This window comes from Vombatus ursinus, unplaced genomic scaffold (genome assembly GCF_900497805.2).
Source record: "Vombatus ursinus unplaced genomic scaffold, bare-nosed wombat genome assembly UNPS02014852.1, whole genome shotgun sequence".
NCBI classification, from domain to species: domain Eukaryota; kingdom Metazoa; phylum Chordata; class Mammalia; order Diprotodontia; family Vombatidae; genus Vombatus; species Vombatus ursinus.
The window spans coordinates 12,892,707-12,910,402 of NW_020954630.1; the positions used below are offsets into that span (position 1 = coordinate 12,892,707).

The following is a 17,696-nucleotide window of genomic DNA, read 5'->3' on the forward strand; positions in this document are numbered from 1 at the left end:
ATCTTTAATATTGGAAATAACAGAAAGACACCAGAGTTTGTTGAGGTGATTTCTGGGGGTGGGGGTGGATTCCACAGTCCTACACTTTAGAAAAAATCATTTTGGCAGCTAAAGAGAGATTGGATTAGAATAAGAAGAAACTCAAAGCAGGGAGAGCAATTAGAAAGCAATTTTAACCATCAAGGTGAGAGGTGATGAGGGCCTGAAACAGCATGGTGGCTGTGAATGAAGAGAAAGTGATACATTAGACAGATACTGTGATGGTTGAAATGACAACACTTGACCTCTGATTGAATATATGAAGCAAGAAAGAATGAAAGTCTTAAGAAAGAGGATGGCAATAAACTTGTGAGCCTGGGGAGTTGATGATACCCTCAACAATAGTAGGGAAGTTGGGAAGAGGGAAGGGTTTGGTGGACAAGATAATTTCTGCTTTTAACATGTTGAATTGGAGGTACCTATAAAACATCTAATTCTGGATGTCCAGGAGGCATGACTATGGCTCAGGAGGGAGTCTAGAGCTGGATATATAAACCTGGGAGTGGTTTTCATAGAGATAAGTGAACCCACAAAAGCTGGTAAGATCTCCACGTAAAATAGTGTGTGGGTGTATGTGTATATGGAGAGAGAAAAGAGGAGAGGAGAGAAGAGGACCTAGGAGAGATTCCTGGGTGACTTTCAGTTAGTGGTCATGGCCTGGATAAAGAATTAGTAAAAAAAAGAATGAAAAGGAGTTATGACAGAGATGAGAAGGGAACCAGGAGAAAGCAGTGTCATGAAAACCTAGAGAGAAGAAAATATGTAGAAGAAATGGGTGATCAGCAGTGTCAAAGGCTCCAAAGAGGTCAAAAAGGAAAAGGACTGAAGAAACATTATTAGATTTGAAAATTAAGAGATTATTATTAATCTTAGAGAGGGCAGTTTCAATTGAATGATGTTGGGGTTGGATGCTAGACTATAAAGGATTTAGAAAACTGAATAGATAGTTAAGGCACCTAGTGTAGATAGCTTTCGGAAGAAATTGAGCCACAGAGTTCAAGAGAAGCAATAGCCAGCGGCAATGGCAGGATTAAGCAAGCAGGACAGATAAGCATAGTTGTAGACCACAGGAAAAGCGCCAGAAGATAGGAAAAGATTGAAGCTATAAGAGAGAGTGGAAATGACAGTGAGGGCCATTTTCTGGAGAATATAGTAGGGGATAAGATCAAGAATGCATGGAGAAGGATTGTTCTTGGCAAGAAGAAGGGTTACCTTCATGTGGAACTGAAATGAAGGAGGTGATAATAGGAGACTAGGTCTGAAAGAAGAGCATTTAGTGAATGGTCTCCTTTTTTTAAAGTATGAGGACAGGTCTTCGGTTAAGAAAGTAAAGTGAAGAGTTTGTAGTAGGACACTTCAGTAAAGATGAAGTTTGGGATAGCCACTGAGGCAAGTGGGATAGCAAAATAATAGGGAAGAGTAGAGGGATTGTTTTTTAAGTGAGGTCTCCGTTGAGATTAGATAATCTGAATGTGAAAGGAGGCAAATGGTGGGAATAATGGAGTTTGGTAAGGCACAACAGGTGAGAGGACAAGAATTCTGGGGATGTGAAAAGTTTACCAATAGGTTCACATCAGGAGGGAGTATAGCTAGTATCAGGGTGATGGGCAAGAGAAGGAACTGAGGAGCAGAGGGAATGGAGGTCACAGTGAGGACAATGAACAGGTTTAGAAGCCCTTGAGCACAGGAAAAGTTGGAACAGTAGAAAATTATGTTTAAATAAGGAACTCTGGAATTTGTGAACATATAATTTAACACTTGTGGGTGATGACAGGATCAAGGATGTGAACATCTCTACATGAAGCAAGGGTGGAGTGAACTGGTCATGGGAATTAAATAGAGAAACTTGTTAGGATATTTGAGAGAGAATATAGAAATATATATATACATATAAACACACACACAGATATACATATATTTGTGTGCATATATATACACATATATATTCTATTAAATTGAAGTCCCCCAAGATGAGGGCAGAAGTTGAGATGGACTGTGAACTGGGCACTAAAGTCACTGAAAAAAGGAGAATATCCTGGGAATAACAGATAATGCTACCAGGATCTAGATTGAGTAATAAATTTGGATAACATGAACCTAAAAGGAGAAGTTGCTAAGTGATGGCGGTACAGGAAAAGGATAAAAGTGGGGATAAGGAGCAAGTAGTATTCCTATTTCCCTCCCTTGAGATTAAATTTGAAACTTTGGAATATACTTTGTGGATATATATTCTACTGAAGTCTCTGAAATTTTTTTTGAATAAACTAATATTTTAAGCCAGTATTTCTTCTTGGAGGGGAGGGGTCAGCTACAGTAAGACAAAGAGTATATATGTCAAGTCATCTAGATTTTCCTAGTTTTATCATCTTTTCAAAAAAACTGTTGGATACTAGATGATGTCTTAGGTTCCTTCTAGCCCTAAAATTCCAGTATTCCATACCCACTGTGTGAAGTCATTTTTCCTTTTGTGTATCCTAAATTTGTCTCTCTCTCAAACAAGAGATGACCCTCATTCTACATATTCTCTCTCCTAACATTCCATGTTATCTTATCAGTCTGAGAAGTCAGAGTTGTTGAATGTACCGCTACCACCACCTGTTTCTGTCTCTCTGGTGGGATTCCTTTCTTTAGAAGAATGTTCTCAATGTCAAACAGCAGATACTATGTCATCAGCCAAAAAGCTCGTCCCATTTAAGACCCTATTCCTCCCTCTTACCTTTTGCAAGCCTTTATTCTCAAGAATATCTCACATTAGAGCCTCCTTCCAGATTTCCCTCTTTGTCAACCTGAGGTTTGTCTATTCTACAATATCCCTGAAAACGTCCTCTCTTTATTTTTACACACTTCCCAACAAGCTCAGACTTTCCCAAGTCACTTTTTATGTATAGAACTATACCAGAGAAGACCAGATATATTTGCCAACCTATCTAAGGCACTCATTTTCTAAGGTTGTTGTAACTCTTCCAAGAGAAAAGTTAGGAATATAAAATGAGCAAGGCATATGAGGGGGGGGGGGGGAGGTGAGGGTGACCTGTAAAAGTTAAAAAGAAATAATCTTCGACAGCTTCAGAAACCCACTATCTTCCCTCCTTTTACAGAGGAGTACTGAAATGCATTATTAGCATCTTACCAGCATACATAACAATCTATAACCATCTATGTGGAAAAGAAAAAAACAAAGCCCACTCATTGTTCATAACAGTGTTTTACAGAAGTTACTAAATAGCAAAAAAAAAATCCTCAAGTCTTAACTCATAATAAAAAAAGAAAAAGAAAAATCACTTGGACCTTTATTTGCCTGGCCCAAACCAAATGTGTTGACCCTGGTGTATGTTATGACCTGTACAGGAAATCTGCTTGTTTGCAAAGTGGGGCCTTTCTCATTAAGGGACATAACATGTCATTCCACGTATACATAGAGTACTTTCTCATTCAGTACAATATCTCCTTTGTATTCATATAGAGACAGATAATAAAGTTGCACTGTGAATAACTAATAATAAATTTTCAATATAAGCAGTTAGTTTCCATCCAAGCACGACTTCTTTTGACCTTCAACAGTTATTCCTGGGTTGCTGCTTTCTGGCTCTGATTTTGAAGGTATTATTTTAAAAAATTAAAACAGAATTGATCCAGTCATGCAATTTAAAAGCACCTTAAATTCATACCCCATATTACTGAATCTCAATAGCTATTAAGTTTCCATTAAAATCTCCACAGAAAATAGGAACAGAAGGGGTTTTCAAAGCCCAATCATGCTAACTAGATGTCTAGCTGCCACAGTGTTCAGTGATTGTTAGCCTAGGCACACACTAGAATGTCAGTTTCACCCCAATACTTTGTGTTACCTTTAAAATCATCAGTTATTACACATAAGAGAACCAAGAAACTATTGATACAATTATGAATCACAAGAAGAAATGAGTAAGTGGATCTGAAATGTCTGAATTTAGTTTTTAATTTTCAAACAAAACAACTGACCAAAAAGATTAAGCAAAAATGTATATGCTAATACAAACATTTCAACATAATGGGTTGGGCTAGAAGATTTCTTAGGTCCCTTCTAACTTTCAAATTCTGTAATTCTTTGATTTAATAAATAGGGTTCTAAATGTATGATTCCCACAGGTGATTATAAAACACGGCCCAAATTAGTGGAGGTAAGGAGTTATCTGGCAAGGGAAGACAGAAGCAGTCATTTTTGAACTCCAACTACAGACACGTGCTCACAGGTAAGAGAACCAAAGGCAGGTACCCATTCTCAAGGATCTGCTCATGGATTGTCTCTAACCTAAGCAGGATAAAGATTTCCTGGGGTCAGAAGGAAAGCTTTAGACATGTCCCAGCTATTGGCTAATAGTCAGTGCTCACAAGCTACATGCTAGTTCCCAGGGCAGTTAGTAATGAGAACTGATACCCAGTTCAAGCCTTCCCAACAGACCAGCAGTCATCAGCTGACAAGCCACAGCCAGGGAGCACACATATGCATTTTACTCTGACACTTTTCCAGTTTAAGGTTAGTCCCACATAAGCAAATAGGGCAGAGCTTTTATTCATAAACCAATGAATCAGATGAACAAGTAAATAAATGAATGAATTAAAAAACATTAAGTCCTTGCTAAGTGCCAAGCCTTATGCTAAGTACTAGAGATAAATTCAAAAGTGAAGATTGTTCCTGCTATCAAACACCTTAGTTCTAATAGAAGGAAATCATACATAAAGAAAGTGGTAGCCAAAGAAGAGTATTTTAATTTGAAAAGTTATAGGGATATTGAGAGAATGGAGCCACAGAGAAATAAAAGAGACATGCCCCTTCCAGTAGCAACGCCATCACTGCATTAATGTTCTGGAATCGTAAAGAGAGAAAAAGGAGTGGAAGGACATCAGATCAAGTAAAGACAAAGGCATAGTCATTGCTTCCAAGGGTCTTAAAGCCTGACTACAAGTTGAGTTTTTGTTTTTTTTCCTGCTCGTAGACACCTGCAAAGTCATGGCTAGGGATGAGTGAGATGACTGCCTTCTTCCATTTCCCTCGCTGGAGATATATGGGCAGCACCTGAGGGAGTAGCTAAGTGGTAACTCTGCCAGATGTTGATAGGAACAACATGGGGCTCCTAGCCATATGATCAGGCAGAGGAAAGGACCAAAAATCCTTGCAAGCAAAAACAAAACAAAAATATTTCAGAAGAAAGCATCCTTGAATGAAGAAAATCACTCATAAACTGACCTTGGCACCACAAATCGTATGTGTAACAAACGTAATGAAACCTACCATCCCCATACCATATTGGAGACTCTTAAATAAACCTGTCTGATCCTAAAACGCTTGGCAAACTAAAATGTCCAGTGTTATTCTTTGGACAAAATTATGGCCTAAAAACAACTATAAACAAGAAATGTTCTGCTAGCATATGAGTAGTTACAACAGGTGAGGAAAGGGAAGGTCATAAGCATTTATAAAGCACCTAGTATGTGCCAGGTACTATGCTAAGCACTTTATAAATATCATCTCATTTGATACTCACAATAATACTGCAATGTAGGTGCTCTTATTATCCCTATTCTACAGTTGAAGAAACTGAGGCATATAGGGGTTAAGTGACTTGCCCAGCATCATACAGCTAGTAAGTGTCTGAATTCACAATTGAACTCAGATCTTCTTGTTTATGTTTTTGTTATTGTTATTGTTGTTGTTGTTTTTAGGCAATTGGGGTTAAGTGACTTGCCCAGGGTCACACAGCTAGTAAGTGTCAAGTGTTTGGTCTGAGGCCACATTTGAACTCAGGTCCTCCTGACTTCAGGGCCGGTGCTTTATCCACTGCACTACCTAGCTGCCCCCAAATATTAACCACTGTCTACTAGTAAGATAAAACGTAACATCTCCTACATGCCATCCTATTAATAAGAGTTGTATAATAAGAGTTGTATCCAAAATCTTGCCATAAACTGCAACATACTTTAAGTTGCTATTTTTGTTTGAGGCTAACTTAGGAAAATATCATTTTCTCCAAACAGATTCCAGTCTTTTCTCTTCCACCTTCCTGAGACTGCCAAACTGTGCTGTCCGGTACCTAGCAAAGGCTCTGTGGAAATGACTTGAACTATTTAAGAGAGAGATAGTTCCCCATACTTTTCATTGTTGTAGAAAGACAGCCCACAAAGCTTCTAAGTTTGAGCAGGAAGATCAGATGTGAAAATAGGAAGTGAAAGAGATTCGTAAGCTTTCCCTGAAATACTGACAAAATGAAGAAATCTGACAGTGGCCAGCAGTGGGATAACATAAACAAACAGCAAGCAAATGGGGGAGGGACATCTGAAGCATTTAGCCCATCCTCTCCCTGAACTCGGGCCACTTATCTTGGCACTCCACAGGTACACAGACAGCCTACCTAATGTTGGAAAACCACCCTGAACTGTATCTCGGGCTCTCATGAATTCAAATATAAGTCAGCAGAGTGACGTGGCAACCAAGAGTTCACTCTTGGGTTGCATTCATAGAAGCTTGGCATTGAGAACAAGGAAGGTCATGATCCCACTGTACTCTGCCATGGTCAGACCACATCTGGAATACTATATGCACTTCTGGATCCCAGATTTTAGGGAGGACACTTGATTAACTGGAGCACAGCCAGGGGAGGGCCAACCGGACAAGAGGCTTTGGCACCATGACCAGTTGAAGAAACTGGGGATGTTTAGCCTGGAGAAAAGACATCTTAGAGACGTCATAATAACTATCTTCATGTACTTGAAAGATTGTCATATGAAAGGATAGACTTATTCCACTTGGCCCCAGAGGGCAGAAGTATAAGTAATTGGTGAAAGCTGAAGAGGAGGGGATTTCAGTTGACCACACACACAAAGACACAGACACACATACAGACACAGACACAGACACACACACACACACACACACACACATGCATGCACGCTCACACTTCCTAAGGATTAGAGCTGACCAAAAGTGAAATGAACTGCTTTGAAAAGTACTGAGTTTCCCTGTTAGGAGGTATTCAAGAGCAGGCTGGAAAACCACTCGTCAAAAATAGAATGGAGGAGGTTTCTGTTCAGATATGGACAGATCTCTGGGATTCCTTCCAAACCTAAGACTCTTCATGTCTATGAAATGGCTCTCTCTTCAAATAAATGGAAGCCTAGAGGGAGAAAACTAAGATTTCTTCAACATATATTTTTGTAATTGAATGAAAAACAAACGATTGTCTCATCTCAACCCTGGTTTACAATACTAATTATATCAAGGGTATCACAAAATTCTTTCCCCCTAAAAAAGTTAACTTTAATTCAATCTTTTAAAACATCTACTACAGAAAAGAAGGGACATACATAGAGTTTTTATGGGAAAAAAGTGAATGTCATGGACGTGGACAAAAGACATTCTCAAAAGGTTGGATGCTACTGCTCTACTTACAATGCTTTCAACTAAGATTATGTCTAAAACTATGCTAAACCTACTAATTAATTAGGTAAATTCAAACTCTAGCCCTATTCCCAAAAGAAAAAGATCAAAGTCACTACATGACTGAACTGATGAGTCACGTCAGTCACAAGAATAAAACGTCTGCTGGTATTGAGATCCTGTAAGGCTGCCGTCCCAGGTGTCAATGTGGATGGTTTCAGGAGTGCATATTCACAAAGCTAAGGGCAGAGACCACTGAGCCTTTTAATTATGTCACAGAAAGAGTTTTCTAAACTGATAAGCAGTCTGACTTAAAACCAACATTCGGGAATTCACCCGTCGATTCAGTCCACTACCAATCACAGAATTCACCCAGGACCCACAATCTTGAAGGGTTTTCTTTTGTCTGTCTGATTTATATACTCATCCACAAAGAATTCCTTCCCTTCATAATTCATGGAGAACACAGACAGTAACCCAGTTTACACTTCCAGATGCCCAAAGATAAGGGAGACAAATCATCACTTGTAAGAGGGTGGTATCTTTCAAATTAATATGCCCAGAAAATATCAAGTGGTACTCAGATCTCATTTCATACCACTCCTAGCCCTGCAGAGAACTCAATATTCCCTGCAGTAGTAGCCAGATTATCTTCATCACCATCAACAACAAATACTGACTGAGCCAGACTGTGTACACCAGGACTCTGGGATACAATGAACAAGTTATCATCATCACCATCATCACCATCATCAGGAAGCTAGGTGGTGAAATGGATCAAGTCCCAGGCCTGAAGTCAGGAAGAGCTGAGTTCAAATCCAACCTCAGACACTTAATGGCTGTGTGACCCTTGGCAAGTCAGTTAACCATGTTTGCCTCAGCTTCCTCATCTGTAAAATGAGCTGGAGAAGGAAATGGCAAACTACTCCAGTATCTTTGCCAAGAAAACCCTAAATGAGGTCACGAAGAGTCAGGCATGATTGAAATACCTGAAAAACAAAATACTCTCATCACTTTAAGGTTGCTTTAAAGTTGGCCCAGTGCTTTATTTTTCATCTAATCATCAAAAATAATCCTTTACAGTAGGTGCTATCACCATCTTTATTTTATATTTGAAGGAACTGAGGCTGAGAGGAGTAAATAATTCCCCCCGAATCACAAAACTAGTAAGGCCAGATTCAAACCTGACTCCAAATCCAGCAACTCTATGCACAATGCCATATCACTGCCTAAAAACACAGTACTTAACTGAGTAGATAAACGTGTAGGTTTTAGCTACTCAATTAGACAGCGTGTTTTTAAACAATAAGATGACATAGTAAAGAGAATGGTCAGACTTGACCAGAGTTATACACTTGATAATTCTAATTCCAGTCTCTTTCACTCAAATTCAGCACTCTGTTCACTCTGCTACTTCTCTACTAAAAGGGAGGGGGACGGACACACACACACACACGCACACACAATCTACATGGAATAAATGGACCCTGTAAGACTTCTTTCCCAATCCCAAACCATTCACAGAATGAAATACTAAAACACACACACAAATGCATATGCAATATCAATCCTTAAAAATACTGTGTCAGATCGTGGTAAATAATGGAAAGGTTCATCTCCTCAACATGACTGGCTTTGAGAAGATCAAGGGTGAAGGTATGGCTACATTGAGGTTTGAATTGTTATAACCCTTCCAGTGTATGTCTTCTCTCCCCAAATAGATTGAGGTCCTTGAGGGCAGGGACCATGGGTTGTTCTTCTTTGTGGACCCTGGTAACTAGCCCAGTGCTATAAATGTGTTGGAAGAATGAACTTACATAATGACTGTTTGAGAGAGGAATGTTTTCATTCCTCTGTGGCATAGTAGGTGTCTGTCTAACTGTCTTACAGAAGAGCTAGAAGAGGAGCCCACTGTATTTCTTATCCATTCATTCATTTATAGATCACTTAGAAGTACTTCTTCTATGCAAGGAGAGTTCAAAGATGGAAAAGACATGGTTTCTGCTCTTAAGACACTCATGATCAAGGAAGAAAGATGGGACTTACACAAATGATAACATAGGGTATGTGGGATATAAACAAAAGTTCTTAGGTGGGGGGTAGAGAATTAGGTAGTTTCATGGAGGAAGTTTGAATTAGGTTGGAGAGAGCAGAGATAGATCAAAAGAAATATTTGTAAAGCACTTAGCATAGTGCCTAGCACATAGTAATTGCTATGTAAATGCTAGTTATTATCATTATCATTACTTCAAAGATAGAATCTTCTCTTCTATAAAGGTACCAACATAAATTAAGGCGGAAAAGTGGTGCAGCCCAACTAAGCTATTGCCTGGGTAAAAAGTGCCAAACAAAAGTAAGATAAGAAGAAAGTTGTTTGGCTGGAATTGCTGAGAGGGCAATACTGAGGACCAGAGGGAGCCAACACTGGTAAGACACTGAGCTGAATACCACGGTCCAAAGCTTTCTACCAACTCAGGGTCTGCTGTGCACCTACGGCAAGTGCAAAATAAGATGCCAAACTAGGAAAATAATAGCTCAGAAAATGGTCAGAGAAATGTAGAAACAAGGGGGACAGAGAAACATAGGAACAGAAAAGTAAAACACACACACACACACACACACACACACACACACACAACACTGAAAGCCAGAGCACAAGGAGGGATGTAGGAAGGCATGGAAAAGACGGGTTTAGGCAGAACCAGCCAGCCAGGGACAGAGGACAGGCACGGGAGCAAAGCCAAAAGGGATCAGACACAGAAACATCAAGACACACAGAGAAATACAGAGATTCTGAGACAAGGACAGAGATACTGAAATGAAGATGAAGATGAAGAAAAGAGAAGTAGGAGGAGGAAGAAGAAGAAAAAGGAGAAGCAACAATAGCAACAGCAGCAGCAGCAGAAAAAGAAGAAGAAGAAGAGGAAGAAGAAGAAGAAAAATTATATATTACATTTGAGTAGCACTTAAGGAAATGATGAAAGATGGGATTCTGAAAGTACACGGACAAGAAAAGTGAATGTGGAGCCCCAAGCAAGTCTACCAATACAGAAAGAAATTGTGTATGTGTATGTTAATCAGGACCCCAAAATGTGACTTTCACTTTAGGTAAGACAAAACCATTTTTCAAGTGCTAGGGGTAGCAACCTCCTTTGTTTCAGACATAAGGACTAGTGTTCAAAGTTAGACCAAATCACCAAAAGCTACAGTTAAGATTTCTAAAGAGTGCCTGAACTCCAAATAGGGTAAATAGAGCTGGAGGTGTAAGATCTGCATTTGAACATGGCTATGATTTGAATTGCCAAGTCAGTTAATGGTGCATTACACTAAACCCAAGATTTTTCAATACACTAAACCCAAGATTTTTCAATACACTAAACTCAAGATTTTTCAATACTTTCCCTCTGTACATTGAGGGGGGAAAACCCCACCAATACTACAAATGTTTCCCTGCTTAAATTGCTGCTTAGGAAAATCAATTCTCCAAGAAAAAAAAAAGGGAAATCAAGCCATTGGAGGAGGGCATCAGGAAAAAGAGTACTGGAACACAGAAGACTATCTTATCCAGCAACTTCTCCCCTGAATTGTAACCAAAAAAAAATAGTATAAAACTTATGATTTCAACGCAAAACTAAAATTTGTAGCAAACGTAAGAAACAAAAGTGGAGATGTTCCAGATCTATCATAACAATCAGATCTCTAATCAAGTCAATTATATGTTACAGTAAATAATATTGTCTAGCAGTTCTCAGAGAAATCTTGGTGATCTAGTCTTCTCCAACATCTTCTCCAACCCCCTCGATAAATCTGACATCTGCAATTATTCACTAAAGAAAGTAATATTAAAATTCAGCCATTTTTATAATTGACTGTAGAACTATTATATTTCTTCACAGTCTCCAGTCCTTTACATATCAGTTGCCTTTTTATAAACATAAAAATACTGGCTATAACTATATTTTAAATTCACGCTCAAAAGTACTGCATCTCATTGTGCATAATACCTGACAGATTATTGTTATTATGTGACTTTTTTTTTCTCACAAAGCTCTAACAAAGTAAACAAGCCTCAGTAACAATATTACCAAAGTAACCCCCACTGGGAGGGGTTTTACTCCATTTTAACAGCCACCTTCTCCTATGGAAAATAAACACTCAATCCACATTTTACAACAAATCATTAATTAGATGCAGCTGGGGGGTTCCAAAGACATTCTCCAGAAAGCATATGATTCCCTTTCACTGATTTAAAAAACAACAATAACAACTATGTAATGAGATTGCCAGAAAAGTGTAAGTAGGAATGATTTATACAGGCAACCCAAAGTATGTTGTTATGAAGTGGTACTGATGTTTAAATAAGGAAAAGGTGTCTTTCAATGTGCAGCAAGAGACAGCAACAAGCACTAATAGGCTCTCTGAGTCTTCACCTCTGACTACTGCTCTGTGATAATAACATAAGGAGTGCTTAAAAAAAAGTCTCTGGCACCTGCATGAAAAAGGCTTAGTGTTATAAATGAATTGACCTTCCTAGTTCCTTGACCAACAAAGAGAGGAACTGACACCTGCATGAGTCCTCCACCTTCCTCTCCATGCAATTCTCACACTATTGTAGGAGGAAAAGAGCAAAGTGGAGGTATTAGGGAGACTGCTGATCCTGGAAGCAATCTAACAGATGTCACCTGGGTTATTGACAATGGGTAGAATTACTTTATTTCTAACAATTCACATTAGAGTCGGTCCATACATATTGGTTGACTGTACAGCATCCATTTTTAGAGCATTTCCTGCCCCTCCAATAAAAAGAATATATTTATCTTTTGCAAAAATCCAAAACCTTTTCATATATTACCTCAAACTATTTTAATATGCTCCAGCATATTCCAAATCTAATAACACTAATTCACACAATGACTATAGTAATGCAAAGGAAGACACCACAGGGATATCAGGATGCTCATCAAAGCAGCAACCACTTGCTAATTTACAGGACCGAATGCAAAGCTGCTTCCCTCCTCTGGCAGAAAAGTGGTAGCCAACAGGTGGAGAATAAGGCATACATCATCAGACCCAATCTGTGTTGTTGACTCTGCTTAACTACACTTATTTCCTACAAGGGAGGGGGTTCTGGAGGAGCAGTGGTCACTGAGAAATGACAGCAATAGTTTTAAAGGATCAATTAAACATTTTTTAAAAATGCTTTATTGTAAATTAACATTAACTTTATAGAGGTCCAGTAATACTTTCAAACAAGTATACACACCAAAGAAAGGCTAAATTGAACAATGCAGCAAACTTTTGCTTCCTAGAACACAAATTTGAGTGTAGACAGGTTACTCAGCCTTATATGTTAAAGAAGGTATTATTATGTAGTAGAAAACAAGCTAAAAGAATCTAAATCTAGATTAGTTGGCAGAACTTTTAATCAGATGCACTTAAATCAGTTTCTAAACCAAAACTAAGAGCTTCAGCAAACTGGGGGTGTGACAGTGCAGGATTTATTTTATTGAGTGTTTGGGGGCAGCTATAAGTTGTGTAGTTGTGGTGAGGGGAAGGAATAGTTTTTCTTAAACCAAATCCTAGCAATTAATCAAATTTCCAAACAGGAAAATGTCACTTTCAAAAGTAGAAATATTAGGAAGGGAGAAAGAAGTAATCGTGAAAAACAGATACATAAAACTGAGATAATTCTACTGAGCGTAGCATTCTCAGTGGTATGGTTTAATCAGTCTGTCTCCCATTCAGTCCCAAGGACACTAACAGACCAAGATCCTTGGCCCCAAATCAGAGCATATATCCAGACATGCAGATGTGATGCTTTTAGTGTCCACAGGAGAGGCTGCCAGCCACATCTCCCCACAGAATGCTCTTGTATTTTGCTGACAACATTGTTCTACTGTGTGAGAAGGGCCTTGCTTTCCCCAGCGAGAGGGAAGTAGTGAAGCAATGTTGTAACAGACACAGGCAAGAAAGAGAGACTGGGAATGACCTGAGCTCTCCAGCCAAGAAATTAATCTACAACAGCCCCGCCAAACAATGATCCAATAAATGCAAACTACATTTGAGTACAGGACAGCACCAAATGAACAATGCAGACCAACTGGAGTCTAGGAACACAAATACAAAGAATACAAAGACTGGCTGAGACTTTACCACAACTTTTAAAGCATTCTTCTAAAAATAAGCATATTCATGTCATCTGCTTAAAAGTAATTCCTTTTCTCTATTTTCTCTTGTCAGGCCCTGGGTACTGATGATTCTACAACTGTTCCTCCAAGGTTTTGACACTTCAAACAAATGTGAAAACAAAGTTTTAAAAATTCCTCTCCCAAGGAATCCTGTTTGAAGATAAAAGTGAAAATACAATCTTGGACACCATGGAATTTAAAAATACCTTCAGGAAGCAGAAGTCCAGTGTAGTATGGGAGGCTTGGGAAGCACTACCTGCATACAGCAACACTGAGACTTTTGTTCTGACACACTGATTCTTTGATTACCTCCAAGCTATCTTGGAAAACAAGTTGGTTCATCTCATTTAATCCATTCAAACGTATCTATGAGGTTTAGGGGGTAAAAAACATGTGCAATTCCAGATGGCCTTAAAGAACACTCTATAAAGCCAACATAAATATGTGTCAGCCCTCACGTTCAAAGATGACACACCTGATGGGCTTCACCTCTTCTGTGTGGTGAGTGTGGCTAAAGAGAACAGCATATAAGCAGCAAGCCTTTGAATTTACTCTTCTCAAACCTTTAAGTCAGGCCTTGGCTAGGCTCACAGAGTAAGGACAATAATAAGTCTTTAAACATTTATATACGTGAATGTATACACACCCCTTATGCAACCATGCTATAAAGGGCCCTTTAAAAAAAATCAAAACAGAGTAAGTTTAACTAAGCACAGCTTGGTTTCCTTCATCTGGCTTTGCCATCCCCTAAACAACTTTGCTGGGAATAGGGAGTAAGAAGAGTAGACACTTTTCCATCTAACAGCAGGAATGCCTGAAAACCGAGTGCTCGTAAAGCAACTATTTCCAAGGAGTTAGTCTATGATACATATAAGCTACAAATCACAGAGACATTTCCCAATACTTCACTAATAATCTCTGAATTAGTTAATACAAAAAAGGAGGAAGCTGTAGGCAGCAAGTGGACTGTGGATGCTCCAGATCAGACACAAATGCCTTCACTTTGGGAGAATGGGAAAGAGATAATTGTCTGAATTAATGATAAAAACTGAGACATAACAAACAGGTTCTGTTGACTTAATGAATGTTACATACACTTTGGCCAATCAAAGGATAAGAAGAGACAAAGGTCAGGGTGAGGAGAGGTTAAAAAAGAAAAGTAGAGAACAGACAGAATGAGAAAAAAATTAGCAATATGAGCCTGTACAAAAATAAATTAATGTACAGATGGTTTCATAAAGTGTTTTGCCAATGGCTGAGTATATTTCACGCTTAAGCCATCATGCCATTAAATTTATCTCTGGCAACTGCATGGTGGACTTTATTTCCTGGACAAAAAAGTCTTCTGAGAAATTCTAGTGACTGTCTGGCATAACAGAATGCAGTATTCACAATTGCTTCTCCAAATAATCAAAATATTGGCTACTCAGCACATAGCCTAGGAAACATTCTTCCTCTCTTTTCAGAGGGCTGGTTAAACACACACTGCAGCAAGTCAAATTTGAAATATGAAAAGGAAAATGGTCAGTGGAGCTCTGAAAGGGCAAATCTGAACACACATACACAATCTCCTATAGTTTATCCGACCCTTCATCCTGAAAGTGTTAAAAAGGAAAATACCATGTCAACATCAGCTCCTCCCAGCTGATGAAAATCGGCATGACGGAATTCATTTTCTGGCTGGAAGCCCTCATAAAACCGTTACCAAAAGGGAAAAAAAAAAAGTTGAATAGCCCAAAACTACTCCTATTTCAAAGATAAATCTGGGACAGGAGTCTTCATTTTCCTCCTCAGATATGCCCTTCCAGAAGTGGGGCAGTTGATCACTAGGAAAAATGCATATTTTGATATTAACACTTGTAAAATGTTATAATTTTTTTTGAGAAAGTGAACTAGACACTGCAAAACCCATCTAATGCTCATGACATTTGAGCACTATTTCTACCATCACAACCAAAGAAATCAATTGCTTTAAAAAAATCATCCTAAGAAATTGTTTTTAGCAAATCTGACAAATCCTAAGTATGCCACTCAGAAAGTAATATCTGAAGCTTCGTTTGGGGGCAAAGGCTCTAAGGTTTTGCCACAGTCTTCACATTAAAAAAAAAAAAGTCAGTAGTACTTTATCCCAGCAACTATTGCCCGGACCAGGAAGCCCAGAAACATCCTAAGACAAATCCAAAACTACAATCACTGCAAAAAATAATTTCTCTAATCAAATGATCTTTTAAGGAATATAATAGTGCAGATCACATCATGTTTCCAGGAATGCACAGACGTTAACTTCAGGGGATAGCGTGGATTTCACTAAAATAGTATTTCCTTGGCAGGACAGAAGTCCCTGCAAGCCCAGCCCCAAAGATTTTTCCATCTTCCGTAATGAAACGTACAAAGCTGGAGAAGCAAAAACTGCGGCCAAAGCCTCTTCTTCGATCTCCTCCCTTCCTCCACCACCACTGTGGCAGGAGGCAGCAAAGAGAGGTGGAAATTAGTCTGAAGAAAGAACAGCCACTGAAAAGGTAGAGAACGGGAGGGGGGTGAAGAGGGGAGAGGCGGCGTGTGGGTGCTCTACGCCATCAGGAATTGCAAATACACACCACCACAAAATATTTTCAAAAGACTGTGATACCGTGCCCCGAAACCAGCAGAAAGACAGCACATTCTCGGTCAGTCACCCAAGAGCCAAACGTTATCTGGAATCTTTGTGTGTGTGTGTGTCTTTGCCTCTCGTTTCTCGTTCTCTTGACAGATTCCCCCAATCCATTTACACCTACAGTAAACAACTGCAGAAGCAAAATTCAGCAGACCAAAGGAGACCCTGAAACTGCACTGAGCCCCCAGCTGAAAACTGTGGGGGTGGGGAAGGAGAGGGGAAAAGACCCCTATCCCCTCCGCCCCCCCCAACCTCTTCCACCGCCCGCCCCCATCCCCCATACACACACACACACTCTGGAAAATGTCACTTTCCAGCAACTGCCAATCCCCACAAGATGCACTGGAACAAGTCGCACGGAGTGAGCGGGAGGGGTCTGGGGGGAAGGAGGCAAAGGGGAAAATGTCATTTTTTTTTTCTAGGCAAAAGGCAGAGAAGTAGGAAGAGGAATGAGGAGAGGGAGGAGGCCGTTGCATTCATTGCATTTACCTTCTGATAGTTCTAGCTCCAGCTCGGCCAAACGGGCTCTCACCTCCAGGGGCAAAGACATGCTTTCCAAGCTGCGGTCCGCCATACTCGCCTAGGAGATTTCCACCCCCCACCCTCGCTCGCTCCCTCTTTCTCTCTTTGTTTGCAAGAGATTTTTTTTTTCCTCCTGATGCAGTCCTTGCGCCGTTTTAGTAATGCATAGAGTAGGAGGAGGACGCCGGGAGAGGACGAGGAGTCACAGCAGAAGGGATGGTGTGTGGGAGCAGGAGGAGGAGGAGGAGGAGGAGGAGGAGGAAATGCAGGGATTTTTTTTTTCTTCTTCTTCTCTCCCCCCTCCTCTCCTCCCTGACGGCTTCCTTCAGTGAAGCCCCGCCATGTCGGCCTCCCTCTGTCCGTAGGTCTTCTCGGTGGCAAACGGGGAGGGGGAGGTTGCAACCTCAGGTGACTTCCAAGGCTAGCCGCCCCCCTCCCTAGCCCTCCCCCCCAGCCCAAGGCTCCGCCGGGCTCAGCACTGTCCTGGCGTCAGCTCCCGGCTCCCTCTCGGTACAGCCACCGCCTGGCTCTAGCTCCGACTCGGGCTCCGGCTCGGGCTCCGGCTCGGGCTCCGGCTCGGGCTCGGGCTCCGGCTCGGGCTCGGGCTCGGGCTCAGGCTCTCGCTCGCTTCCCCGGGGCTGCAGCGGCAGCGGCGGCGGCGGCTGTTATTGCTATTGCTGTTCCTGCTTTTCCTGCCGCTGCCTCTGCCTCTGCCGCTGCCGCTGCCGCTGCTGCTGCTGCCTCCTGCCGCTGGGAGAGCGTGGCTGTCACGTTCACGTGATTGTGTGAGTGTGAGTGTGTGAGTGTGTGTGTGTGTGTCTGTGTGTATGCGCGCGCGCGCCCCAGCGTGATTGTGGGTGCGAGTGTGTGTGCGTGATTT

The 17,696-nt window shown here is 40.5% G+C and overlaps 1 protein-coding gene across 4 annotated transcripts in view; it reads right to left on the minus strand.

The window, feature by feature from the left end:
- The window catches only part of DIP2C (disco interacting protein 2 homolog C), a 589,927-nt gene extending 572,703 nt beyond the window's left edge, over positions 1 to 17,224 (minus strand). For all 4 annotated transcript variants that reach the window (XM_027841054.1, XM_027841052.1, XM_027841051.1 and 1 more), the window contains exon 1: positions 16,784 to 17,224. In XM_027841054.1, the coding sequence (XP_027696855.1) occupies positions 16,784 to 16,868 (85 nt within the window). In that variant the 5' untranslated portion in view covers positions 16,869 to 17,224. The remainder of the gene's footprint in view (positions 1 to 16,783) is intronic.
- Between the last annotated feature and the right edge of the window lie 472 nt (positions 17,225 to 17,696).